We start from the raw sequence: 26,842 nt of genomic DNA, 5'->3' as shown, positions 1-26,842 counted from the left end.
TCCACTCCTCCCCCTCTCACTTCTCTCTCTCTCTCTCTCTCCTGCAGTCATGGCTTGATTAGAGCCAACTTGGCCCCAGGCGCTGAGGATGGTTCCATGGCCTCCACCTCAGGCGTTAAGAAGAGATTGGTTGCTGAGCAATGGAGCAATGCCCCAGATGGGCAGAGCATCACCCCCTAGAGGGCTTGCCAAGTAGATCCGAGTTAGGGTACCTTCCCTCCTCTCACTAGAAAGAAAAAAAATGCTATAGAATGTTTACCTGAAACCTAAGTACTCTTATTGATCAATGTCATCATTTTAAAGTTAATTTTCTAAATAAAATTTAAAAAAAATGTTCTGTGTCCTCATCCTAGAATTAGTTTTTCCTTCAATGAGACTTTTTTTTTTTTTTGTGGATAATGACATTTATAAATCAAGATCTGAGCACTAGATATGTTCACTGCTACTTATGTCATTGCTTACAGGCAATGGGTAGAACTAAAACAGAACACACACACATTTCTATCTACTTTTACCTTCATATGTATATTTTAAAATCCATTATTTTATAGTGATACTTCCAATACCAAGGCAAAATATTTTAAATTTCTCTATCCAACATTGAAAATCTAGCTCCCATGATCTTCAATACTTATTATTTGCTCAAGCCTAGAATACATAGAATCTAGTCCCATACCTCTGTGCCAAACAAATCTATTCACTAAGATTTAATATTCACTTGGTATTCTTAAAATGTAAAATACAGTCATTCTACTGGGTGTTAAATAGTATTGCAATATAGTTTAATTTTCATTTCCCTGATGTCTAACAAAATGCATATTTGCCAACCATATAACTTTTTATTTGGTATTGGTTCAAGTCTTTGAGCCATTATTTTATGCTGCAATTTTTTTTTTTTTGTATTTTTCCGAAGTTGGAAACAGGGAGGCAGTCAGACAGACTCCCGCATGCGCCCGACTGGCATCCACCTGGCATGCCCACCAGGGGGCGATGCTCTGCCCCTCTGGGACGTTGCTCTGTTGCAACCAGAGCCATCCTCAGCGCCCAGGCCAACTTTGCTCCAATGGAGCCTTGGCTGCGGGAGGGGGAGAGACAGAGAGGAACGAGAGGGGGAGGGGTGGAGAAGCAGATGGGTGCTTCTCCTGTGTGCCCTGGCCGGGAATCGAACCCAGGATTTCCACACACCGGGCCAACGCTCTACCGCTGAGCCAACCGGCCCAGATTCTACTGTTGAGTTTTAAGAGTTCTTTATATGAAACCTGACCAGTGGTGGCGCAGTGGATAAAGCACTGACCTGGAACACTAAGGTTGCCTGTGGTTCAAATACCTGGGCTTGCTGGGTCAAGCCACATACAAGAAGCAACTACTAACTGGTAGATGCTTCCTGCTTTCCCCCCTCCTTTCTCATTCTCCTTCTCTTTTTCTCTCTCTCCCTCCTCTCTCCAAAAATCAATAAATAAACTCTAAAAAAACTTTTAAAAGTTTCTTATATGCAAGTCTAAATGTAAATTCTATGTCAAATATGTATATGTCTTATGATGTCAACCTCAACTTTAAGGTTGTGTATTGATTGTTGGAATTTACCACAGACTCTTCTAACATAACATGTACCTGCTAATATGCTAGGAAACAGTTGTGCAAAGTTCCACTTTTAATAGTTTTTTTTGGTTCCCCACTACCTGTAACAGAACAGGATCACAGTTCAGGAAGTGTCACCACTTACTAATACACACCAGTATTCACTGCATTCCTACTGAGCAGGGATTTTGCTATTGTACACTGTCCTTGCAGCTTCACAAAAGGGCTAGCAGGGTTGTTGTTGTTTTTTTATAGTGCAGCAGCAGGAAGACAAGTTTTCTCGCTTCATTCTGGGGAATTAAAGAGGAAAATCTCTTTAATAATCCATAACTTTTAAGAATTTTTTTCCATTGATTTGAAAGAGAGAAAGAAGAAGCATCAATTTGTTCTACTTAGTTTTGCACTCATTGGTTGTTCCTCGTATGTGCCCTGTCTGGGGATCACACCCGCAACCAGGGCACACCAGATGACACTGAGTCACCCGGCCAGGACCTATAATCCATAACTTTCAAGGGCATAAGTAAAATACATTTATTTATACTGTGTATGACATCACATTAAGTGCTGATTTTCCTTATCTGGAAATTAAATAGCAGCCCCTACCTCCTAAAGTCCTTTTTTAGAATTCAATAAGAAAATGTAGGTAATTTGCTGAACACTGTACCAAATCATAAAGATTCAATAAATATAGGTTATTATTTCTTTATATCTTTCTTTTTGTGTCAATTCCTATTTGATAACAATATTTCCCTTGCTGTGTTATTTTGCACTTGACTCAAACCTGAAAATAACAGAGGAATAAGGTACTCTAGAAATGCATTGGAGGGAGTACCTAAGTCGACCTGGGAACAAGGGACAGCCAGAGAATCTTACATGTTAGACATTAATCCCTCCACCCCAAAGGAAAACTTCTTAACTGAACTTAAAAGTTTCTACAGAGCAGCAATAAGGAAATTGACGCCAGAATTGGCTACACTTCCTCTTTTCAGACCTGGGTTCAGGTCTCTTGAGACCCAGTTCTTGAGTTGTCCCACAAGTTTACTCACCACGCTAATGTAGGCAATGACGGGCGTTATCAAATTATACGGCGTGTTTCAATCTACTCTATTCCTTTTCGGTATTGTTAACCACATTAGGAATTACTCCAAGCACTAAAATACATCTCTAAATACAGCCCGCATCCTATAAAATCAGTCAAAAGCCTCTGAGAATAAGAACTAAAGTGGACAAAGACTACCGGGTAACTATGGCAGAGAGATGAGCAGAGATGGATGAGGGTACCAAGCACCAGGAACTGTCCAGGGAAGAGACAAGTTTATACTCAGAAAAGGAGAAAAATAAAAACGATTATTTACTCTTCTCGCTCACAGAGCGGGGCCACAAACAGCAATACCTGGGGAGGAGATACCTACGGCATTTCCACATTCAGGGAAGGACCACAGCCGCTGGATGAAACCGACCGAGGAACCTCTTCCGAAAACAGAACCTCCCAAAGTAAACGCAGAAGCCTGAAAAGCGCGGGCGAATGGGCGGTCGACGCTGTGTCACACTCAATGTAGCCCCTCGGAAACACCGTCTCCACGACAACGGGTCCGAGTGCCCACTTGGAAAGGAGGCAGGGCGTGTTAGTCTAGGATCGCATCTAGTGCCTTACAGGTCAGCACGGGACCCTTTCTCATGGTTCTGGCCATAAGAGCCCCGGATAGAGGAGCAACAGGATCGTCCCCTATCCCTGTGAATTAACGATCCCTAGATGTCTAGCCGGACCGTTTAGGGGGAGGTGCTCTGTATCTTATTTCCGGTGGCGGAAAGGTGCAGTTGCCATGGTAATTAAAGAAAGGCAGAGGTCCGTCCGGCTTCGGTGAGCTGGTTATGGAATCCGTGCGGAGAATTGGCTACGCTTCCTCGTCTGTAAACTGGAATTAGGTAGCCATCAACTCGCTGTCTCTATTTGCGCGTTCTGTCCCTACTGTTCCACTTTTCTCCCACCTGCTTCTTCTGTCTTGCCAACACTTGGTCACTATAGGTACCTAAAATCTACGTATAAATGCAGCCTTATGCCCAGAGGAATACAACAGGAGAGAGATGTTGCCTGAGATCAGCTGCGAACATATTTCACTGTATAGAGACGGTGTAGCTGGCTGGCTGCTTTCACTTGGCCCTTTAAAAGCCCTAGGCGCTTGTTAGTTTATTTTTCTTGCTATTGTGTGGCTGGTTATTTATGGAGCCGTTTGCTGCAATGTATTCTCTAGGCCCCTGTCTGAGTCTCGGGCTAGAGTTTTAAATGAAGGAGGTTTCCAAGCCTGAGGGCATACAATTATATATTTATTTAAGCTCAGTGTAGTCTCTCCTATCAGAAAGGGAAAGAATAGAATTCTGGAACATTTCTGCCGTGGGATTTCCACGTGAGGGCGTCACCTTATTTGGAAAGAGTCTTCGAGGACGAGCCTAAAAAAAAATAATAACCAATAAACCTTACATTTTAAAATTGCTAGCTGCAAAATGAATATTCTCCCTTCTTTATTGGACCGGCTTTCTTTCACATTTTTGAGGAGATATGTGCACGCATATATGTTTAAAACTGATGCTTAATTATAGTGATACCAATTTGCAGTAACCAGACTGTGACACCACGTCCCTATGGGGTCCTTCTAAATCTGGTGTGATATGAAAGTGTCAGGCAGGCGGTCTGTGTATTATAAATAGGGTACTTCATCCATGATAAGCGATTATTATCTTTCTTTCCCAAGTGTAAAAGACCTATATAATTCAAGAAGGTGCAAGTGATTTAGGCCTCTTGAGTAAGAATCCAATGAGTCCTGAAGGGGACCCTACCTGTGTCATCTTATTGTTGAACTTGAAATATTCAATTTATTAGGCCAGAATGTATTTTTAAAAGCCAGAGCTGGGTAAAATAATGTTGGAAGCTGTTAGACCACCAGCACAATTTAGTGCATTGTACAATAGTAACTATTATATATGAAAGCTTTCATTTACATTAATAAAGAAGAAACTGTTATCAAAATTTACTGCCTTTTGCAACTTATTAAATTGGCCATACTGTGTCTCTCAATTTCCTTATCTGTAAAATGGACCAAAAATACCTGACCACAGAGGGATAAATCATGATGTATGACAGTTATTTAAGCTCTTATGAGCAGAGGTGTTATATAAACCCAAAACATTATTATTAGCAATAGTACACAGTACAATCTCATGATAATGCTATATATGGGATTTTAAAAATTCAGTCACGTAAAATTTGAGACTACTATTGAAATGACCTGTTTGATCCTGCTGTGGAGATGGATGCCGATCACATTATATCCACAGTCTTATTGCTGTAGAGTTTCATTACTTACATTTGATTTAGCATTTAATTTGTGCCAAGAACTGTTCTGTATGCTTCACATATATTAACTTATTTAATCCTCATGACCATTCTATGAAGAGTCTCCACTTACTATCCTGTTATTTTGAAAGAACAGATGTGGGTTTTTCCTTTGCCCGGTGAGTCTTCTTTGGTGTTTATGTTACATCTTTGTTTCGGCTTTGTTCTTTTGGTATATACATATATTAATAAGGAAGAAACTGCTTATATATTTATATTTAGAAAACTGTTTATATTTGTTTATATTTAGAAAGCAACTGTAAAATGCCTGTTCTAATTTAACATATAATACAACCTTATGCATATTACAGTGTTCATTTTTTTTCCCCCACAAATAAAAACTTTAATGTCTTGATTCCCCCCCCCCTCTGCTTTGAAAGGCAAGGTGACATTAACATTAATTAAACCAGTTTTAAAAATTATTTTCTAATAGAATGGCCATCAGTCCAGGAAGTGATGCTGCTTTCTCCAGTCATAAATCAACGCTTTCAGAGAGTCCTCAAACAAAGAAATTCCTACTGACTGAAGAAGAGGTATTTTATATGAATTGTAGAGCTGCCTACTTAACTGTTTTCAAAAGCAGCTTAGAAAATATTATTTCTAAAGATCAACTTTACTTAGGTAAAAAAAAATTTTAAATTTAAGTATTTTGCCTTATTTGTTGAAAGTTAATAAATTAGAAAGACTGGAATTAGAATTACATTGTTGAATCATCCCAATTTTAGTGGTTTTAGCAATGGAACTACTACATTATGCTATTGTACCATTTTATATAGTTACATATTGTAGGAATTTCAAAATAAAACTTTCAATGTTTATACAAATGATTATTTGCCAATTACCAGGTTACTTTTATTCAACTGTAAAATTGTATAGTATTAGACCTTCTACCAATTACTTGCTTTAAAATTTTTAAATTTTATTTATTTTTATTTTTAATTTGTTCTTCAATTGAATTTATTGGGTGACACTGGTTAACAAAATTATAACGGTTTCAAGTACACAATTCTACAACACATCATTTGTACACCGTATTCTGTGTTTATCACCCCAAGTCAAGTCTCTGTTCATCGTCATTTAACCCTCCTATACCCTCCTCTCCCTCCTTCCTACTTCCCTCACCCAGCAATCACCATACTGTTATCCATGTTCATAAGTTATTCTTTTTATTTGTCCCTTATTGCTCAATCTCTCCACCACTACCTCCCGACAGCTGTCAGCTTATTCTCTATGTATGAATCTATCTCTATTTTGCTTGTCAGTTCATTATTTTTTTTATTAGATTCCACATATGAGTTAAATCATATGGTACTAGTCTTTTTTTTATTTTATTTTTTATTTTTCTGAAGCTGGAAACAGGGACAGTCAGACAGACTCCCGCATGCGCCCGACCGGGATCCACCCGGCACGCCCACCAGGGGGCAATGTTCTGCCCCCTCTGGGGCATCGCTCTGTTGCGACCAGAGCCACTCTAGAGCCTGGGGCAGAGGCCAAGGAGCCATCCCCAGTGCCCGGGCCATCTTTGCTCCAATGGAGCCTCGGCTGCGGGAGGGGAAGAGAGAGACAGAGACGAAGGAGAGGGGGAGGGGTGGAGAAGCAGATGGGCGCTTCTCCTGTGTGCCCTGGCCGGGAATCAAACCTGGGACCCCTGCACACCAGGCCGACGCTCTACCACTGAGCCAACCGGCCAGGGCGGTACTAGTCTTTGACTGGCTTATTTCACTTAGTATAATGCTCTCCAGGTCCATCCATGCTGTCACAAAGGATAAGATTTCCTTTTTTATAGCTAAGTAATATTCTATTGTGTAAATGTACCACAGCTTTTTATCCACTCATCTACTGATAGACATTTGGGCTGCTTCCAAATCTTGGCTAGGTAAATAATGCTGCAATGAACACAGGGCTACATAGATTCTTTTGAAGTAGTATTTTGGATAAATTTCCAGAAGTGGAACAGCTAGGTTATAAAAGCCATTTTTAATTTTTTGAAGTTTTCCACAGTGGCCATACCCACCAACAATGCACAAGGGTTCCTTTTTCTCCACATCCTTGCCAATGCTTATTGTTTGGTTTAAGCATATTTTTTAAATTCTCATTTTGATACTTTAAGATGTACAATAGATTTAAAACACTTTTGGCATCTGAATCACTACTCTGAATTTGACCTATATTGAAGAAAATGTAAAGCAGGGGTCCCCAAACTACAGCCCGCGGGCCGCATGCGGCCCCCTGAGGCCATTTATTCGCCCCCCGCTGCACTTCCAGAAGGGGCTCCTCTTTCATTGGTGGTCAGTGAGAGGAGCATAGTTCCCATTGACATACTGGTCAGTTTGTTGATTTAAATTTACTTGTTCTTTATTTTAAATATTGTATTTGTTCCCGATTTTGTTTTTTTACTTTAAAATGCAGTGTGCATAGGGATTTGTTTATAGTTTTTTTTATAGTCTGGCCCTCCAACGGTCTGAGGGACAGTGAACTGGCCCCCTGTGTAAAAAGTTTGAGGACCCCTGATGTAAAGGATATATTAAAATGGAGTGAGTGGTTGTAAAAGAGAAGTATTAGAAAATAATTGAAAATTTAAAAGAGAATGAAGAGTTCTAGGCTTAGTTTTGGTTTGGTTTAGTTTGGTTTTGTATGTGTCTGTGGGAGGATCTTTTCTTTGCTTCTCTTCATTAAATATTGTAAATTCCTCTGGTTTCAAATATCCCTGAAAACAATGAATTTGGTCTTTGCCAGGTGTATCAAGTGATGTGGAGGTCTTTAGTTGTTTAGTGGTAAACAACAACACTGAATCCTCATGTTATTTTTATCAAGGCTAATAATTTTAGAGTAGAGAAACTAAATTATTTTGCCAACTTTAGAAGCAGTTTCCTTAAATAAAAAGACATATTTTTGCAATGTGTTGGGTTTTTTATGTAGTAAGATCTCTAGTTTTGAGGAAGTCCATTTGGGGGAATGTAAAATATTTTATATGTTACTATAAATTATAGTTTAAGTTTTTTTCTGTTTATTATCATGACAATAGGCTGAGATGAAAAAAGTTTAAAAGTGTAACATGATTTCTGCTACTATAGCATTTAGTTTGCGAATCAATGAGTATTGTATTACTAAGGTGTTTTCCGTCTTATAGAATTATCTGGGAGTATAATCATGTAGTGTTTGTCTCTTTGGTGCTATCTACTTTTTTGGTTTTATAGTGAAATACTCTTTGTAATATTGTAATGACTGATTTTACATAATCTAGGTTTTGGAAAAGTGGTTGTGTGAATCAGTGATGTCTGTTTCTTGTTATTATGTCTTTGATCTATATCCTTCTGCCACTGCTGCAGATAACAGGGGTTTTGACATTCCATTTCAAATTCAGATAAAGCAGTACCAGTACCTGAACTTTAGAATTCCTTTCCCCCCCATCTTATAGATAATAAAAGTATTATAGACTCATATCAAAGATTAAAGTAAACCCTGGCAAAAGAGAAGTATCTTGGTGTAAACCTTTAAACATCTGCAGTTACATGTTTTTTCTTATCAGACTTAATAATGGGCTCCAACTAATTCTTAAACTAGAGGTTAGAGTTAGGTTATAAATGACTAAATTACACCTATTTCTTAAATACAGTACATGTTTTGGGGCATAATGGATTTTATTCTGAGAAAGTTCTGTAATTAACAGGATCTTTTAAAAATATTTTGCTATTGAAGATAACAAGCGTATGCTGAGCTATTATTTGTGGGAAAGAGTTCTCAAAACTGGATGAAATGCTATTTTCTTTTACATGGGCATTTGACATCAAACCGCAACTTCATTTAGGTCCTACTTGTATGCCCAGCTTTTTAAAGAGTAAATGTTGATTGAGGATGGAGTGCTAAAATATTTCTCTTAATAGATGAATCAAGGAATTGTCCATTTACAAACTAAGCAAAATATATACTTTTATTCCTAGGGCAGCATGGTAATCAAAGTTTTTGTCTACATCCAGAGTAAACTTATAGAAAAAAAAAGTTATCTTCATTGTTACAAATGTCCGTAAAAGCCTTCTAGGTGAATGGAATATATCAGTTACTACTATTACACCTTTTGTTAGCTCTGAAAGACATCTCTAGATAATGATCTTGTTTCTGTTTCTGTGCCAAAGTTTTAAGTTATCTAGGAATGATGCACTGACATATTCTGGAGTGTGGAAACATTGCTCTTGGTCTATGGACTTCTCATATGTTAATAACCGTAAACCATGACCACAGGTAGCAATTTTACACTTCAGGTGTAGACTTTCTATTTATAAAATTTAGGAGCCAAGAAGCTCATATCTCTGGGGGGAAAAATCATTCTGTGTTAATGCTTGTGTACAGTGAATGGACAATGTAATGAACTCACAGATGTCTGTATTTATTCCTTTTTCCTTGAAGATACTTCTTTATATAGATCTGTATTATATTGCAGAATATCCAGATTACCATTTTTTAGTATCGATTGACAACAAATGATCTTGTGAAATCTCACTTTAAAAGGTTGGAAATATTCAGTGGAAGGTTTTATAATAGAAGCTGGTAGCACAATTCAGAATGGTTATAAGTTCTGCTAATTCCCTTTATAGTGCTTAGGAAATTTACCATTGTTTTTAGAAAGTATTAAGTCTTTTTTTTTTCTTTTTTAAGTGAGAGGAGCGGACAGAGAGACAGACTCCCGCAATGCTCTCTGATGGGGATCCGCCTGGTAACCCCCATTTCAGGTTGACACTCTGCCTATCTGGGGCCCATGCTCACGACAGAGCTATTCTTAGTGCCCGAGCCAAGGTTCCATGAGCCATCCTTAGCTCTCGGGGCCAATACACTGGAATCAATGGACCCATGGCTGCATGAAGGGAAGAGAGAGCAAAAGAAAGAAGGAGAAGGGGAGGAGAAACAGATGGTCACTTCTCCTGTGTACCCTAACTGGGAATCGAACCCAGAACTTCCATATGCCAGATTGACACTCTACCACTGAATCAACCAGCCGGGGCCACTATTAAGTCTTAATTTGCAGAGATTTGTTTATCTGCCAATTACCAAGTTATTCCTATTCAACTGTACAAAATATCTACAGTTGTTTGAAACCATTATATTTTATTGTGATATGATGTATGCAAATATACAAAGTTTTTCTCACATCATAATTCTTTGTCTTTCGTGGCTTTTAAAATAGGAATGGTTCATGAATAACTGGTTATAGGACTATTTTTAAATGTTCTGGTTAAAAATGAAAAGTGATTTGACCATTGCGGCTCTATAGTAGTCTTGATTTTTAACAAGGTATTGCTGTAAGTAGATACTTTTTGTGCATATATTTGACATTTGGAGCATGGTTTATGTTTTTGAAACTAGTATCTAGCAGTGATCAACATTTTAGATATCATGTCTTGGTGACAGTACTATTCTCAAACTAATTGTTTTTTCATTTTCTTAAGATACTTGTTGAACCAGAAAAAGTAATAATTTATGATTTTTGTGGTTATTCTTATGTCCTCAAAACAATTAAGTAGATGGTTGCTGTTAATCTTTTCTTTTCTCTAAGCACTGTTATGAAGTAAATCAGATATTGTCAGGTAGTTAAATTATGTAGGTTGAGAATCCACTATCAGAATAGGAAAAATCTATTTAATTCTGGCATTAATAGACCAAGACTCTCTAGCTGATAACATTTGCATATTTTTTATTTTTAAAAACATTTTCATAGGCCCTGGCCAGTTGGCTTCATAGTAGAGTGACAACCCAGCATGTGGATGTCCTGGGTTCCATTCCCGATCAGAGCACACAGGAGAAGCAACCACCTTCTTCTTTCCTTCCTCCTTTCTCTTTCTCTTTTCCCCGCCCACAGTCATGCCTCGATTGGTTTGAGCACATTGGTCCCAGGTGCTTAGGAGGGCTCTGTGGAGCCTCTGTCTCAGGCACTGAAAATAGCTCGATTGAGAGCATGGCCCCAGACAGGGGTTGCCAGGTGGATCTCGGTTGGGGTCCATGCAGGAATCTGGCTATCTTCCCTCCTCTCACTTAGAAAAGAAGAAATAAATTGTTTTGATAGCCAGCATACATTGATATCACTAGATTATTAAAACCAAAGATAATATATTGGTATGTGTGTACTTTTGTGTAATATTGTAATATATAATAATTAAAAGAAAAAAGTATACTTAAATGCAATTCCAAATTTACTATAAAAAATAATACTTGTTTCATTGGGCAGCTCTTCAGAATGCAGGAAGAAATCCATCTCAAAAAACAATTAATAAGTATTGGACTCCTCAAACCACCAAACTGAATTTTGATGATTTTTGTGTAATTTTAAGAAAGGAAAAACCTACTTCAAAAGCAGAACTGCTAAAATCATTTAAGCAATTAGATGTAAATGATGATGGTTCTATTTTACATACTGACCTTTATAAACTTCTAACAAAGGTAAGAGCTGCGAAACAATTTTGTAATATGTGTATTTTGCAAAACAATTTGTAATCTACCTTTGGCAACCAAAGTCCACAATAAAAATAACTATTTCATTGGCAGGTGAAATGAATCACACATGTGTTGTTTATAAAATACTTAAGGATCCTTTTGGATGAATGGTGCTTTATAAATAAAAGATAAAGTATAAAATTGACCCCATGTGGCAATCCCCATGTATTTCCTTGCAATTTTTCCTTCTCAGAACTCTGTAAATCAGTGATTCATATGTGATAAGTAAATGAGAAACAAAGTATTAATGAGATTCAGAATCCGTTCTGTTTCTTGTTATAATGTGAGAGAGTATCATTACTCTAATTTTAATAGTAGATATTATTGGGTCTATGTTAAACATTTTTCAAATTTAGTAAACTGAAATTCAACACACTTTTACAAAACTTAAAATTGTGAGATTTTATTTTATATAACAGTTTCATTCTTACTTGACATAATACTCATTCTGAGACATAATGAAACCATGTATTCAAACTTGTAGAAAAGATTAAAATGAATCCCCTCTCCCCATGCATAGCCGAGTGATAGTCATGTTGCTTTAAAATAAATCTTGTATTTTTTAGAGAGGTGAGAAGATGACTCAAGAAGAAGTAAATACTGTAATAAATTTGGCTGATGTAAATGCTGATGGCAAATTTGACTACATCAAGGTACAAAAAGCTCATATTGATGTAAATTTTCTCACTATGTAGATGTGTTATTAAATGTTGGCAGTAATATACTTATATATTGTGTACTGATTGTACTTGAAATTTAATCACTCCAGTCCCACAATTGTAATCAGATGATTACGTTAAAATAATATAAGCAAGTTAAAATACATGCATGTCCACACAAATACACACAGACTTTCCCAGGAATATGCCTCTTCTTGGGTGGAAGAATCATAAAACTATTTAGAACAAATTCAAGTCTGCATGTCTTGTAAAAAGTAATAATGGACTACCTCTCTGTGTAACATTTTAGTTTCACTTAGAGTGGGACTTCCTCAATGAATCATGGCTGTTTCACTAGGTTACTTGGGGGTGGTCAGTGTGATTCAAGAAAATAAAATGAGTATCCTAGTTCAATAGGAAACATATTCCATCAGTCAGTCTTTTCCTTGCCTACTAATGTGCATTTGCTTTCTCCTCTCAAAAGTATGATTGAATGTTTTACCCACTGGACTACTTTTTTATTTCCTGTAGTTTTGTAAATTATATATGACAACCAATGAGCAATGTCTCAAAACTACTCTAGAAAAACTGGAGGTTGACAGTAAACTGAAGCGTCAACAGTTTGGAAGCCACATTGAAGGATTCCCTGAAAGGGACCCATCACCAGTTCCAAAACCATCACCTAGAATCATAAGAAAAACCAACCAAGAAACAGTCTCAAATAAAGGTACTTACTTTTGGGCACTAAAGATTTCTTAATCAAAGATGGAGAGTTATGTTCAAATAAATTTTTCCTTCCATCTTCACTTCTCAGTGATAAAAGAAATTAGAATCTAACTTGTGTTGCTGTCATTTCTGAACTCTCTTAGCTGTAAAAATCTATTGAAGTAAAATTTTATTATGGAACTTGACTTGGCTGTGCTTGTATTTTATTAAAACTAAAATTCAGGCTAAAAGGTGACGTATTGAAATAGTCTTATTAGTAGCCCATAAATTAGGGACCATTAAAATCTGATAAAGATAAAACTTCTGACTTTATTTCAATAAGAAAGAACAAAAAACAAATTTAATAAACAGACCTTTTATACTATATTGTGTTTAGAAGCAAATTTTATTTTGACATCTTTTTCATAATATGAGGCCAAATAACTATTACTTGTTACAGGTGACATCAGGAGTTCTTTACTGGCAGCAACCAGAAAGTTCAAAACATCTGTTTCTATCACAATTACCATGGGGGCTAATAGTAACCGAAACTCAAAATTAACTGAGCCAAACTCAATAAAGGTATAGTATTTTAAATTCATAGATAAGAATTAACATGAAGTTTATTAATAACTATTTGGTGTCTGCAGAGAACCAGTAAAGTCTGTGGAGTAATTCATTTTTACCAATAAACCAGTTCTAATATTTTAAAGTGAAAATGATGAATAAGAATATTATTAAAAGGTCTTAAGTTTTGAAAATGTTCACTCTTCAATTTTTGAACTGGAGGAATAGATTATCTAATTATGTACTTTACCAAGCAATTTTTTTTGTTTTAACAAATATTTTTCACAGGTGTTTCTTATAAATAAATCATTCATTCAATATCAATTCCTATGAGAGAAAAACAACAAAGTCACTTTGCTAAGTCAATATTTGTAGAGTGTTAATATTGATCTTCCTTTGTTTTTAGTTTCTAGATTCAACCTTTACTAGTTTTCTTTCAACAGAAAATAATAGCTACAGAAATATAAAACATTAACTGGAAACTGCTAGGGTACATTAAAAATGTGTGCCTAGAGACCTCTGGGAAAGGGGGGGAAATGGTTATGGCCACAGACTATAACTGCTGTTAGAAAACTGAACTGATTGTTCTCCAGAGCTACATTTTTGTTTCAAATAACAACTCTGTATTTGTAATTGATCTCTGAAGTCCCTTATATCTTTAAATTGCTAGACAGTGACATTTGTTCTATATTAAAATTTTAAAACATTATCTCTAAGGAATTTTGTTCAGACTGTTTAGGAGTCTATACACCCTAAGCAATTTGGTGTGTATGTCTTACATGCTCACATACAATATTTTATGTTCCAGCAATATTATTTTCCACCAATAGAAGCTTTTATGTATTTTGCAACTAAATTAAATGTTAATAAAATTATCTTAGTTAAATATTGTGTTTTGATTCAAAGTATAAATAAATTATAAGTTTAGCTAGTATAAAGAGAAATATAAACAAACATTAATATGGATTATATAAAAGCCATAGTAAGATATTTTCTCTGTGTCATGCTCTTGTTAATTGGGCCCATACCAATACAATTCCTTTAATCTAGTTATACTCAACAAATATTTACTAAAGAAGTAATTTATGCCAGCTATTTTGTTTAGTTATAAAATATGGACCTTGAATTTTAAAAAATGAAAAATTTCATTTGATTATTAACATACCAAGGTAATATAGCACAGTATTTCACTTAGTCATTAATTTATTTAACAAATATTTATTGAGTAACTACTCTGCCAAGCACTATTGTAAGTGCTGGTTTAAGAGCTTTGGATACAGACAAACTTGTGCTTGAATCTCAGCTTTATCAGTTAGTAACTATGTGACCTTTGTAAATTAGTGAGCAGTCTTTCTTGAGTCTCAGTTTCCTTATCTATAAATTGGGAACAATTATGTTTAATTTGTTTTTGAAAGATTAAATTATCTAGCATATATAAAACATTTAGCATGGTGTATTCACTTTAATTAATAATAGTGTTGTTAATATTATTACAGAACCAAGAATCACCTGTAGGTCTTAATAAAGGAATGACATGATAAAAGTATTAATTTAAGAAAAGTTGTCCTATTGTGTACTGTGTACAGAGACCTCAAATTACGGAGACTGTCTGAGAGGCTGATAGATACCTAGATATAAAGTAATGATAGGAGACTTGACTTGGGGTCAAGTGAACCCACAGTAAAGTATATAGATGATGTATTGGTAAACATACAGTATAGTATATAGATGATGTATTGTAGAATTGTGCACCTGAAACCTATATTATTTTGTTAACCAATGTCACCATAATAAATTCAATAAAAAAGAAATAAAAGAGAAAAATATAAAACAAAGTAATGATAGTTAGACCTATTATGATAGATAGGGAAGTGCCTGAACATAGTAAGGAAGGGACAGATCCTATAGACAATGCCAAAATTAGTATGTAGGCCACAACAAAAGACTACTTAAGTTTTGCATCTAAGACATCAAGAGCAAACGATAATTGGTAATTAGGTAAAAGGTACTAGGAGAATTTAATGATTGAAAGAAGCTGGCATACTGACATTTAAATTCAATGACGTTCATATAAAATTTAATGTCTTTGGAAATATTTCATTTCCTTTATATTATTTAACTGACTTTTTATATCTTATTTCTGATCTTGATATTGCCCACTGTTGTTTACTATCTGATATTTCTTAGATGAGCTAAAATTAAAAAAAATCTGTAACCCTTTTGTTTTTCAGCAGGATTCAGTTTTTTGTTTGCATTTTACTTTGAACTTACTTTATGAATTTTGTATACTAAGTTTCATAATAATTCTGAGAAGTACTTGGTTATGAATATAGTTAGTGTGTAATTTGTTTTAATTGAGATTGATCAAATAAGTTACTAAAAGAATTGTTAAACTAATTTTCTTCAGATACTTTAAATCTGTTTTAAATAAGTTTGGGCACCTCAGTTTCATGTGGAATGGAGAAATGTGGAACTCAGAGAAAAAGGATCTTTTTAGAAATTAGAAAATTGGTGTAATGGGGTACACATAAGCCAGATTTTAAATAATAAGTTCAACAATTGGTAAGGGACTTGAATTATAGGATGAAAATAAGACCCTTAGAGAGACTATGCATGTATTACTTTCTACATGCCATACATAGGTATTGTATCACTATTCATTCCTTAATCTTGGATTCTCTCCATTTGCTTAGGATTTATAATGTGCCTGCAGGGTCAGGAATATTTCTTTGGGAGAAGAATAGCTTCAGTTGGCAGTCATTACTAGCATTAAAGAAAACTCCATCCTGACCAGTGGTGGCAGAGTAGATATAGCATTGACCTGAGATGCTGAGATCCTGGTTGGAAACTGGAGGTTGCAGGCTTGAGTGTGGGCTCGTGAGCTTGAGCACAGGCTTGCCAGCTTGAGTGCAGGGTCACTGGCTTGAGTGCGGGATCATCAATATGATCCCAAGGACGCTGGCTTGAGCAAGGGGTCACTGGCTCAGCTTGAGCGCCCGTGTCAAGACATGTATGAGAAGCAATCAGTGAACAACTACTGTAAAGTGAAGCAACTACAATTTGATGCTTCCTAGTTCTCTCCTCCCTCTCTGCCTCCCTCTCCATTTCCTGTCTGAGTCTCTCCCAAATAAATAAATAAATAAATAAATAAATAAAGGGAAAAAATGTAGCTCTAAATGATGAGTGGTAAACTCCATCGATTCAAGCCCTTCTATTTCTAGACTCCTAATTTAGACTGTACCTACATGTGTATTTTACATGTATGTATATAAATATATATGTATATGTTGTGTAACGTATGTAGTATATATTCACATATGAAACAATACAAATATAAACACTTTATACTTGAAATGGCTAATTTAATTTTTGTGAAGACAAAAATTTTAACATAAGTTTCTCCTAGTTTTAAAATGTTGATCCATTCAACAATTAGGTGGCAATCCATGTCAAATTTTGTCCTTATAAATATTTAAACTTTGTTTTTTTGTTTTGTTTTTTTGACAGAGACAGAGAGTGAGGGAGATGGACAGATAGGGACAGACAGAATTAATGAGAAGCATTAATTCTTCGTTGTAGTTCCTTAGTTGTTCGTTGAATGCTTTCTCATATGTGACTTGACCAGGGGCTACAGCAGAGCTAGTGACTCCTTGCTCAAGCCAGTGACCTTAAGCTCAAGCCATTGACCTCGGGCTTCAAGCCAGCGACCTTTGGGCTCAAACCAGCGACCATGGGGTCATGTCTATGCTCAAGCTGGTGAGCCTGTGCTCAAGCCAGCAACCTCAGGGTTTTGAACCTGGGTCTTCTACATCCCAGTCCAATGCTCTATCCACTGTACCACCACCTGATCAGGCTTTAAGCTTTGTTTTTAATTATAGTTTATAATTCTTTAGTAACAAAAAGTTCAATAATAACTATTTACATACTTGTGTTTATGAAAAACAAATAGCTTTCTAATAAATATGTGACATAATGTATCTTTATAAAAAAACACTAATGATGATGGTGATGATTGCTTAATAAGTGTACCTTACCTAAAACTTTAATAATAATACAGATTTTATGTCAAAGCAAATCACATTCTCTCAGGTGTTCCAATAAAAAAATGTAATTTGACTGATATATTTGTTTTTTGACAGCTATATTATTCAACTTTGCTATTTTTAATTTGTGCTTTTTAGCATTTCCTCATACATTGTGAATAAAAGTAAAATTTGCATATAACAAATTAGCAGGTCTTTTTCCTTTTATATGAATTTACCTGGATCGGTAGAATATAGCGCCATCTTATGCCCCATATAAGAATTACAAGGTACTGTTCTTTTGCATTATGTTGTCAAAAGATTACATTATTTATGGAATTTCTTAGTCTATCATTATAAATATGTATTGTGTGTGTGTGTGTGTGTGTGTGTATATATATATATATATTTTTTTTTTTTTTTTTTTTTTTTTAGAGAGAGGGTACCAACAAAGACAGACAGGAAGGAAGAGAGATGAGAAGCATCAATTCTTTGTTGCGGACCTTAGTTGTTCATTGATTGCTTTGGCATATGTGGCTTGATGGGAGTGGGTGGGAGGGAAGAAGGGCTCCAGCCAAGCCAGTAACCCCTTGCTCAAAGCAGCGAGCTAGGGCTCAAGACAGCAACCATGGGGTCATGTCTATGATTTCACACTCAAGCCAGATGAGCTTCCGCTCAAGCTAGTGACCTCGGGGTTTTGAACCTGGGTCCTCCGCATCCCAGGCCGGTGCGCTATGCACTACACCATCACCTGGTCAGGCTATCATTCTAAATTTTTTTAAAAACTAAACCTTTTGCATTTTTCTTACAATACTAATTTTCAGTTTAATCTATAATCCTTTCAAATTGATTTATTTGCATGAGCCATCCAATTTGTTACTACTTTTTTCTTTTAATTTATAACATTTTAATCTAGGTACTAGAAAAAAAGCTTTGTGTCATTGAAAGTATTTGTTTTGAAAGGAATTTTGGTTAAATAAGCATTGTATGTTTAATAACTGGCAGATTTTAAGAATCTTAAACAAGAGAGCTACAAATTATTTTATTAATGTTATTAGTATTCAAAATAATCTGATTACTACTTGAAGTTTGGTTGATGTAAATGTGGCATTCTTCTGTTTTACAACAACTGTTGTCCTAAAAATCTCCAGCCTCATTAACCCTATATTCTGATTGGCTGTCTTTTCAAAGAAATTTCTAAATTCCCTTCTACCTGTACCTTTTCTAGAATTGGAAATTTTGAAAGACTTCTACTAAAAATGTTTAACTCTCTTCCCAGCTAACTTTTATAAAGGCCGCTTCTGTCAGCTCACGGCACTGTGCATAGAAGTACCATGAGCACACGGTAGAATTCTTTCATCTTCGAGTTTCCCAGATACCACAAACTATGTTCACCTTATGTGTACCTGGCAAAGAACAATACTTTTAGTTTTATTTATACATTTTTAAAAAATGTATTTATTGATTTTAGTGAGTGTGAGAGAAAGACAGGAACATAGATTTGTTATTGCATGTGCCCTTACTGGAGATAGAATTGGCAACCTGTGTGCTTTGGGATGATACTCTAACCAACCGAACTAACTGGCCAGGGCTTATTTAAACATTTTTTAATTGGGATGGGGCAGTTGCTATGACCATAATTACAATATAAATTTAAGAAAAATTTTCAGCTACTAAAATCTACATTTTTTAGTAAGAAAACTAAATTTCTTTATCTTAATATTTCAATATACGAATAATTCTGAATGATAATACTTTGATATAGATTATAAAAACTGATAAATGTGATGTTTCTTTAATTTCTAGCTTTAAAAATAACCATGGCAGATATTTAAATGTGAAAAAGAACATAATTTTGAGTTTAGCTTATAGTTTGGAGAGAAAGTGTGGAGACTTGGGTTCCAGTCCTGCAGTTAACAAGAATTGTAACTCAAGCTTATCACTTTATTTTTCAGACTTACATCAATCAAAAGAGAGGTCTGCACTGGATTGCTTTTCAGTCTCCTTTTACTTTTAACATTCTGTAATTCTAAACTAGTATCCCTTACCATTCCAGATGGGTAAATATAAAAAAATATTTATAAAATATATTGGATGAATTTCCATATGATAATGCTATAGTCAAAATTGGTTGAAAGGAAAACATCTTAAATGTTGTCCATTTGATGTCAGAATCTTAATTCAAAGTATCTCAAAAAGTAACTTATCTAAATGCGTTATGAGTGTACTTTTCCTTTCTTCTCTGTAGCAGTCTTCATCATCCAAGGTCATGTTGATTATATTAAGGCCAATTGGCTTTGAGGTAATGTCCACATCTGTTGTTAGTCCGTATGATACTCCTATTCCAGAGATTTACAGGGAGGCTAAATGAAAGTCTGTACATACTCTTATTCATTACTAACAGTTGAACTTCTGGCTCAAGCCCAAGTTTGAACCTCATTGAGTTATAAAATATTTGAATTTAGTACTCTGAGCATATTTTCTTTTGTAAACATGATCTAATAGTAAAAGCATTGATCTAAAAGTCTTAGACACCAGACCTGATATTTATACAAATTGCTAGTAAAAATCTGAACTGAAATAACCTCTGAGTACCTCAATTGCTCTGTTTATTAAAATGATGAATTTATATCTACCCTATCTTGCCTCATAGGGATGTTGTTGAAATCTCATATATAATGACTTGTTTCTGTCATGAGCAATATACTTATGAAAATGAATTCCAATAACTTAAGGTCACATTTTAATTTCTGAAAATTAAAAGTACACATATCTTTTATACCCCAAAGGTGCGACAGTGCATGTGATTAATTACTGAATGACATCTTGAGTAATAGTTCAGCAATAACTTAAAATTCAGTTTAAGAAAGGAGATTAATATCTAAAATAGTTAAAAGAATGTATAAATATTAAAATATATAAGAAAAATACCAAGTCTGCAATAGGGCTCTAAGAATAGGGAATGAACAGTTTATACAAAAGGAGACACAAATAATAAACATATGGGGAAATGTTCTGCCTTGCTAGTAATCAGAGAAATTATTACAATACAATTTTTATCATCATTTTATTGCATTAATATAAATTAATGCAAAATCATTATAATACCATATACATAAATATATGGAATACTATAATGAATATATATACCTACACCTTGCTTAAGAGATCATCGTCCCTACCACCCAACTTTTTTTTTAATTGAATTTACTGGCGTAACACTGGTTAACAAAATTATACAAGTTTCAGGTGCACAATTCTACAACATGTCATCTGTACACTGTATTGTGTGTTCCCCACCCCAAGTCAAGTCTCCATCCATCAACATTTATCCCCACTATACCTTCCTCCACTTTCCCCCACTCCCAACTTTCACTTTTTTTATTTTAAGAGAGATGGGAGAGAGATGAGAAACACCAACTTGTAGCTGCATCACTTTAGTTGTTTATTGATTGTTTCTCATACATACCTTGACTGGGGACTCAAGCCAAGATGGTGACCCCTTGCTCAAGCCAGTGACCTTGGCATCGTGTTGATGATTCCTCGCTCAAGCCAGCGACCTCTGAGTTTCAAACCTTGGACTTTAGTGTTCCAGGTTGACTCTATCCACTGTGCCACCACCTATCAGGCCTCAACTTTTTTTTTTTTTTTTTTTTTTTGTAACAGAGACAAAGACAGGAACAGATAGAGACAGGAAGGGAGAAAGATGAGAGCATCAATTCTTTGTTGTGGCACCTCAGTTGTTCATTGATTACTTTCTCATATGTGCCTTGACTGGGGGGCTACAGTAGAATGAGTGACCCCTTGCTCAAGCCAGCGACCTTGGGTTCAAGCCAGCGACCATGAGGTCATGTCTGTGATCCCATGCTCAAGCCAGACGGACCTGCACTCAGGCCGAAGACCTCAAGGTTTTGAACCTGGGTCTTCCGTGTCCCAGTCCAACATTCTGTCCCTGCGCCACCACCTAGTCAGACAGGCCCCAACTTTCTTAATGTTAACACTACTTAAGTTATGATATTGCAGGCCCTGGCTGGTTGGCTCAGTGGTAGAGCGTCGGCCTGGCATGCGGGGGACCCGGGTTCGATTCCTGGCCAGGGCACATAGGAGAAGCGCCCGTTTGCTTCTCCACCCCCCCCCCCTCCTTCCTCTCTGTCTCTCTCTTCCCCTCCCGCAGCCGAGGCTCCATTGGAGCAAAGATAGCCCGGGCGCTGGGGATGGCTCCTTGACCTCTGCCCCAGGCGCTAGAGTGGCTCTAGTCGCAGCAGAGCCATGCCCCGGAGGGGCAGAGCATCACCCCCTGGTGGGCAGAGCATCGCCCCTGGTGGGCGTGCCGGGTGGATCCCGGTCGGGCGCATGCGGGAGTCTGTCTGGCTGTCTCTCCCCGTTTCCAGCTTCAGAAAAATACAAAAAAAAAAAAAAAAAAAGAAAAGTTATGGTATTGCAAAATTATTATAGTATATATACCATTGGAGACATAAAATTAGCATCACTGTTTTACAAATCAATATGGAAACACATCATCAGCCTTAAAAATATACATACTTTTTCTAGAAGTTCTTCTGAAAGAAATTATTTATTAGAAAATAAACATTTAGATTAAATAGTATTTATTTTAGTATTGCCTGTACCAATGAGAAATTGGAAATGACCAAAATGTCCCAACATTTTAGAAATAGTTAAATAAGTAATGGTATACCAACTCAATGGGTAATTATAAAAACAGTTAAATTGAAACTTTGAGTATTAGCAAAATTATTTTATTGTCATAAGAGGTACATGACAAAATTTACCATTTTAGCCATTTTTAAGTGTTTGAGTCTCTGCTTTCAATTCTTTGGGGTATATACCCAGTGGAAATGCTAGGTTATATATTAATTCTATGTTTAATATTTTGGGGATCTGCCAAAATTTTTACAGTGGCTTCACCATTTTACATTCCTCTCAGCAGTGCACAAAGGGTACCCATTTTTCCACATCCTTGTCAGCACTTGTTATTTTCTGTTTTTGTTTTTATATAGCCATCCTTGTTGGTATGAAGTGGTATTTTATTGTGGTTCTGATGTGCATTTCGTTAATGATGTAATGATGAGCATCTTTTCATGTGTTTATTGGCCACCTGTGTATCTTCTTTGTAGTATTGCCTATTTAAGTCCTATATCCATTTTTAATTGTTTTTGTTGTTGAGTTGTAGGATTTTTTAATATGTGTCAATTTCCAGTGTATGATTTGCAAGTATTTTCCCTATCCCGTGGATTGCCTTTTCACCATGTTGATTGTGTCCTTTGATGCACAAAAGTTTTTAATTTTGATGAAATCCAGTTTATATATATAAATTGCTTGTTCTTTTGGTGTCATATTCAAGAAATCATTGCCAAAGTCAATGTCATAAAGGTTTCCCCCTGTTTTCTTCTCAGAGTTATACAGTTTTAGTGCTTACAATTAGGTCATTGGTCCATTTGATATTACTTTTTGTATGCGGTTTAAGGTAAGGGTTTAAATAAATTATTTTGCATATGGATATCAGTTTTTCCAGTTCTAGTTGTTGAAAATGCTGTCTTTTTCCCTGTTGAATGGTTGTGGTACCCTGTTGAAAATCATTTGACCAAAAATGTGAGAGTTTATTTCTGGTCTCTCTAATCTATTCCATTGGTCGATATATTTGTCTTTATTCTAGTACCACACTGGTTTGATTACTGTAGCTTTGTAGTAGGTATTACTACAAAATTAGCATGTGTGAGTCCTCAAACTTTGTACTTTTTTTTTTTTTGTATTTTTCTGAAGTTGGAAACGGGGAGGCAGACAGACTCATGCATGCGCCCGACCCAGATCCACCCGGCATGCCCTCCAGGGGACGATACTCTGCCCATCTGGGGCATTGCTCTGTTGCAACCAGAGCCATTCTAGCACCTGAGGCAGAGGCCACAGAGCCATCCTCAGTGCCTGGGCCAACTTTGCTCCACTGAAGCCTTGGCTGCGGGAGGGGAAGATAGCGACAGAGAGAAAGGAGAGAGGGAGGGGTGGAGAAGCAGATGGGCGCCTCTCCTGTGTGCCCTGGCCGGGAATCGAACCCGGGACTCCTGCATGCCAGGTGACGCTCTACCACTGAGCCAACCGGCCAGGGCCTGTACTTCTTTTTCAATAGCAAAATGTTTTGGATGTAGAATTAAATAAAAAAGGCAGAACATAAAATAGTGTTATTTAGAATGTAAAAAAGTTTTGTTTTTTTTTGGGAAATATCACATAAAAATCAAACTAGGTTGGTAGAACTATGGGGATTTCCCCCTATTTTAAATTTCTTTAAAAAAATTTTTAATCAAATTTATTGGGGAGACATTGGTAACATTGTTAATAAAGTTAAACAGATTTAAGGTTCACAATTCCACAATACATCATCTGTATTGCACTTTTAAAATTTCTAACTTTAGATATATTTGGTGATATGAAAATAATTATGATTTATATAGTAGAAAATTCTATGCAAGTACATGTTAGGAGATCTTCGCCTTTTAAAAAAATGAGTGAGAAATCAATCTCAATGTAAATTCTGTTTGTTCTTGTCTTTTAAGTGCCACATAGGTCTTTCTATAATGGTTTAGTAATATTTTTATGTTATTCTACAGCAAATGCACACCTTTTCAGTAGTTATCTTAATATTATTAAAGCCTTGAGCTTATTATTTAATGTCTTTACAGATAATTTTTCAAAATTATTCTCTATAAAGTAACACCTCATTAATATTTTTGGAAGTCATTAGGAATAGAATAGAAAATACGTGTTACATTATAGGCTGGCAAAGCATTGATAAAGTGAAAAGCATTTTTGTACAAATCTGTGGTAATGGCACAATTTTTCGTACTTTCAATACAGAATCCCTTACTTTCTGTATAATATGCCATCTTCAAATTGTACTTCATTCTAGTTAGGAGATCCCATACAGACTTATTAGTTTGGACTAGGAGAAAGGATTTGGCTAAACCAAGAAATGATAGAGTCAATCTTATAGGAAGGTCTTTCTCAAAATTGAAATTTATCAGTATTTTGCTAGAGCTATGAAAATTATTCAGTGTTCTTGTAGTACATAGACTTGAAGCATTTATTTTCATTTGCACATTATCTTTTAAATACAGAGACCTATCACATTTTCTTTCAACATACCAGTTTTAGCAGTCTCGACTTTGTTCCTACTGCTCCCGATTGTTTATTACTTTGTTCCAATACTTCTCCCCTCCTCATGAAGTTTATTTTTTTTCTTCATTATGTTTTTTCCCATCTTTCAATGATCTAAGTTCTGATGATCCTTCAAGATACAGTTCATAGGTTGCTCTCTCAGTTTATACGGGTGTCACCTACCTCATCAAACATTTATTGAATACCTGCAATGTGTCAGACACAATTTAGGAACTGGAATTACAATATTATTTTGCTTATATAATTCATTTTTTGTTCTAACCATATACTACTATCAGTTATAATTGAATTTTATTATGTCTTTTTTTTTTTTACTTCTCAATGACAGTTGCAAATTTCTGGAGGTCAGTGCTCTATTTATAATTCTTTTATATCCTACTCAAATTTCTCCTTATTGCTATGTATGCTGGAAACATTTAGTAAAAATTGTTTGCAGAAAATTTTTTTCTTTATTTCAGGAGTGGCAATGTGTACAATCGAAAGGTTGCTTTTTCTTAGAAGAAGATGGTGAAATTATTAGTCATCAATACAGGATGCAAATAGCTCAGAGGTCCATGGTTTATTTAACAATTAAGCCATTAAATCTGAGCCAAGTCGAAGGTAAATTAAAATTTTTTATATTTTTTGAAAACATTAATTTATGCTCTCTTTGAAAATATTTATGTATTTGATTGTAGAGGCCCTGAATAGGAACACAGAACAGGGACAGGGTTCAGTGTCCTGAGGCAAAAGCCACAGTGGCTTTACTGACCAAAGTACTGCACACAGTACTGTGCTGAACACAGCACAGTAGGGGTAGAATTAGCAATTCTGGTTATTCAGTAGACAGGGTAGGTATCTTAGAAGTGAGCTACTTCCCTTACCCTTTTGTCTGCTCTAAAGAAGTTCCCCTTTCTGACTACTTTATTCTCATCCCTGCTTCTGTTTGTGTGTATCAGTAAACACCTGTAAGGACTGGGAGTCAAGGTGTCTCATGAAACCTACATAGGGGATTGTGAGGCGGTCTCCCCAGGTTCCTTGGTACACTTCATGTGGTCTCCGTGTAGTTATTGTCACCATGACAAGTGGCGCCCATCATGGGGCACAAGAATGAAATGACCTCCCAAAGCCTGGAAAATGGAAAGGGCGTCTGACACATCCCAGTAAGTGTGACACAATGAGGGAGGAATAGCCTCCAAACATCTGCGGTAAGGTCTCTTTTTTTTTTTTCCAAAGTTAGAAGTGGGGAGGCAGTCAGAATGACTCCTGCATGCACCCAACCAGGATCCACCTGGCATGCCCAGCAGGAGGCGGTGCTCTGCCCACCGGGGCATTGCTCTGGTGCGGCCAGAGCCATTCTAGCACCTGAGGCGGAGGCCATGGAGCCTTCCTCAGCACCCGGGCCAACATTGGTACAGTGAAGCCTTAGCTGCTGGAGGGGAAGAGAGAGATAAAAAGAAAGGAGAGGGGGAAGGGTGGAGAAGCAGATGTGTGCTTCTCCTGTGTGCCCTGACCAGGAATCAAACCCGGGACTTCCACACGCCAGGCCAACACTCTACTGCTGAGCCAACTGGCCAGGGCCTGCAGTAAAGTATTAATAGGGGTCAGACTGGGATTCCCCTTTTTCCCCCTTCTCTTTCCTTTGCACTCTAGCATTTGAAATTCCCTCCCCTGAGCCAGTGCAACCATAAGCTCCAACTCCATGGCCTCATCTGCAAAGCAGGATGTCAGGTCACTGATAGGCAGCTCACAAAGCTGTTTATTGTAGTGCATCAACAGTGTCCTTGATATGGAAAGAAGGGAGCCTATACATTGACGACTGGGAATAAATGGGGCACTGGCTCCGAAAATGGATTACAGAGTACATTTACCAAGGGAATTGTAGAGGCTACAGGGGCAGGATCTGAAATGACCTCGTGGGACTGGAAGGGGTTAGTGAGAGCAGTAACCACCACTGCTCAGTGCTGTGTCTGGCTACAAGAATACCAGGATGCAGCTCAGACACAAGCTGTAGAGAATCTGAATGCGGGAGTCCAGCTGGTGTTGATATGCTCACAGGAACCAGGGCTTATGACACTCCCCAGACTCAGCCCACATGAACCGCGCTGCCTTTCTCAAGTTTATACAGCAGCTTAAGGCATAGGTTCAGATTCCAGATACCAAGGCCCCTATGGACTCTTTTGCAGGCATCCATCAGAGACCTAACAAACCCTATATTAATTCCATTAATTGCCTGCAAACTGCCATCTCACGACAAGTAGATAATGAAC

At 36.5% G+C, this 26,842-nt stretch overlaps 2 protein-coding genes across 6 annotated transcripts in view; one reads left to right on the top strand and one right to left on the bottom strand.

Moving 5' to 3' along the window:
* The window catches only part of ITGB3BP (integrin subunit beta 3 binding protein), a 58,658-nt gene extending 55,546 nt beyond the window's left edge, over nt 1-3,112 (bottom strand). Inside the window, exons 1-2 of one of the 3 annotated variants that reach the window (XM_066269003.1) lie at nt 2,991-3,112; nt 1,734-1,868 (exon numbers count right to left, since the gene is read on the bottom strand). Coding sequence is in view for 2 of the 3 variants with exons in the window: in XM_066269002.1 (XP_066125099.1) it covers nt 2,972-3,003 (32 nt within the window). In the remaining variant the exon portion in view is untranslated. Of the gene's footprint in view, nt 1-1,733; nt 1,869-2,971 lie in introns of all 3 variants that reach the window. The other 2 variants (XM_066269002.1, XM_066269004.1) reach the window with 2 other exon arrangements.
* Nucleotides 3,113-3,372: 260 nt separating this feature from the next.
* Nucleotides 3,373-26,842, top strand: part of EFCAB7 (EF-hand calcium binding domain 7) — a 46,669-nt gene continuing 23,199 nt past the window's right edge. For 2 of the 3 annotated variants that reach the window (XM_066268988.1, XM_066268987.1), the window contains exons 1-7: nt 3,373-3,504; nt 5,403-5,590; nt 11,187-11,398; nt 12,019-12,105; nt 12,643-12,838; nt 13,277-13,398; nt 25,052-25,193. In XM_066268988.1, the coding sequence (XP_066125085.1) occupies nt 5,404-5,590; nt 11,187-11,398; nt 12,019-12,105; nt 12,643-12,838; nt 13,277-13,398; nt 25,052-25,193 (946 nt within the window). In that variant the 5' untranslated portion in view covers nt 3,373-3,504; nt 5,403. The remainder of the gene's footprint in view (nt 3,505-5,402; nt 5,591-11,186; nt 11,399-12,018; nt 12,106-12,642; nt 12,839-13,276; nt 13,399-25,051; nt 25,194-26,842) is intronic. The other variant, XM_066268989.1, reaches the window with a different exon arrangement.

This window comes from Saccopteryx bilineata, chromosome 3 (assembly GCF_036850765.1).
Source record: "Saccopteryx bilineata isolate mSacBil1 chromosome 3, mSacBil1_pri_phased_curated, whole genome shotgun sequence".
Lineage (NCBI taxonomy): Eukaryota > Metazoa > Chordata > Mammalia > Chiroptera > Emballonuridae > Saccopteryx > Saccopteryx bilineata.
This window is presented reverse-complemented; position numbering and strand designations above follow the sequence as displayed.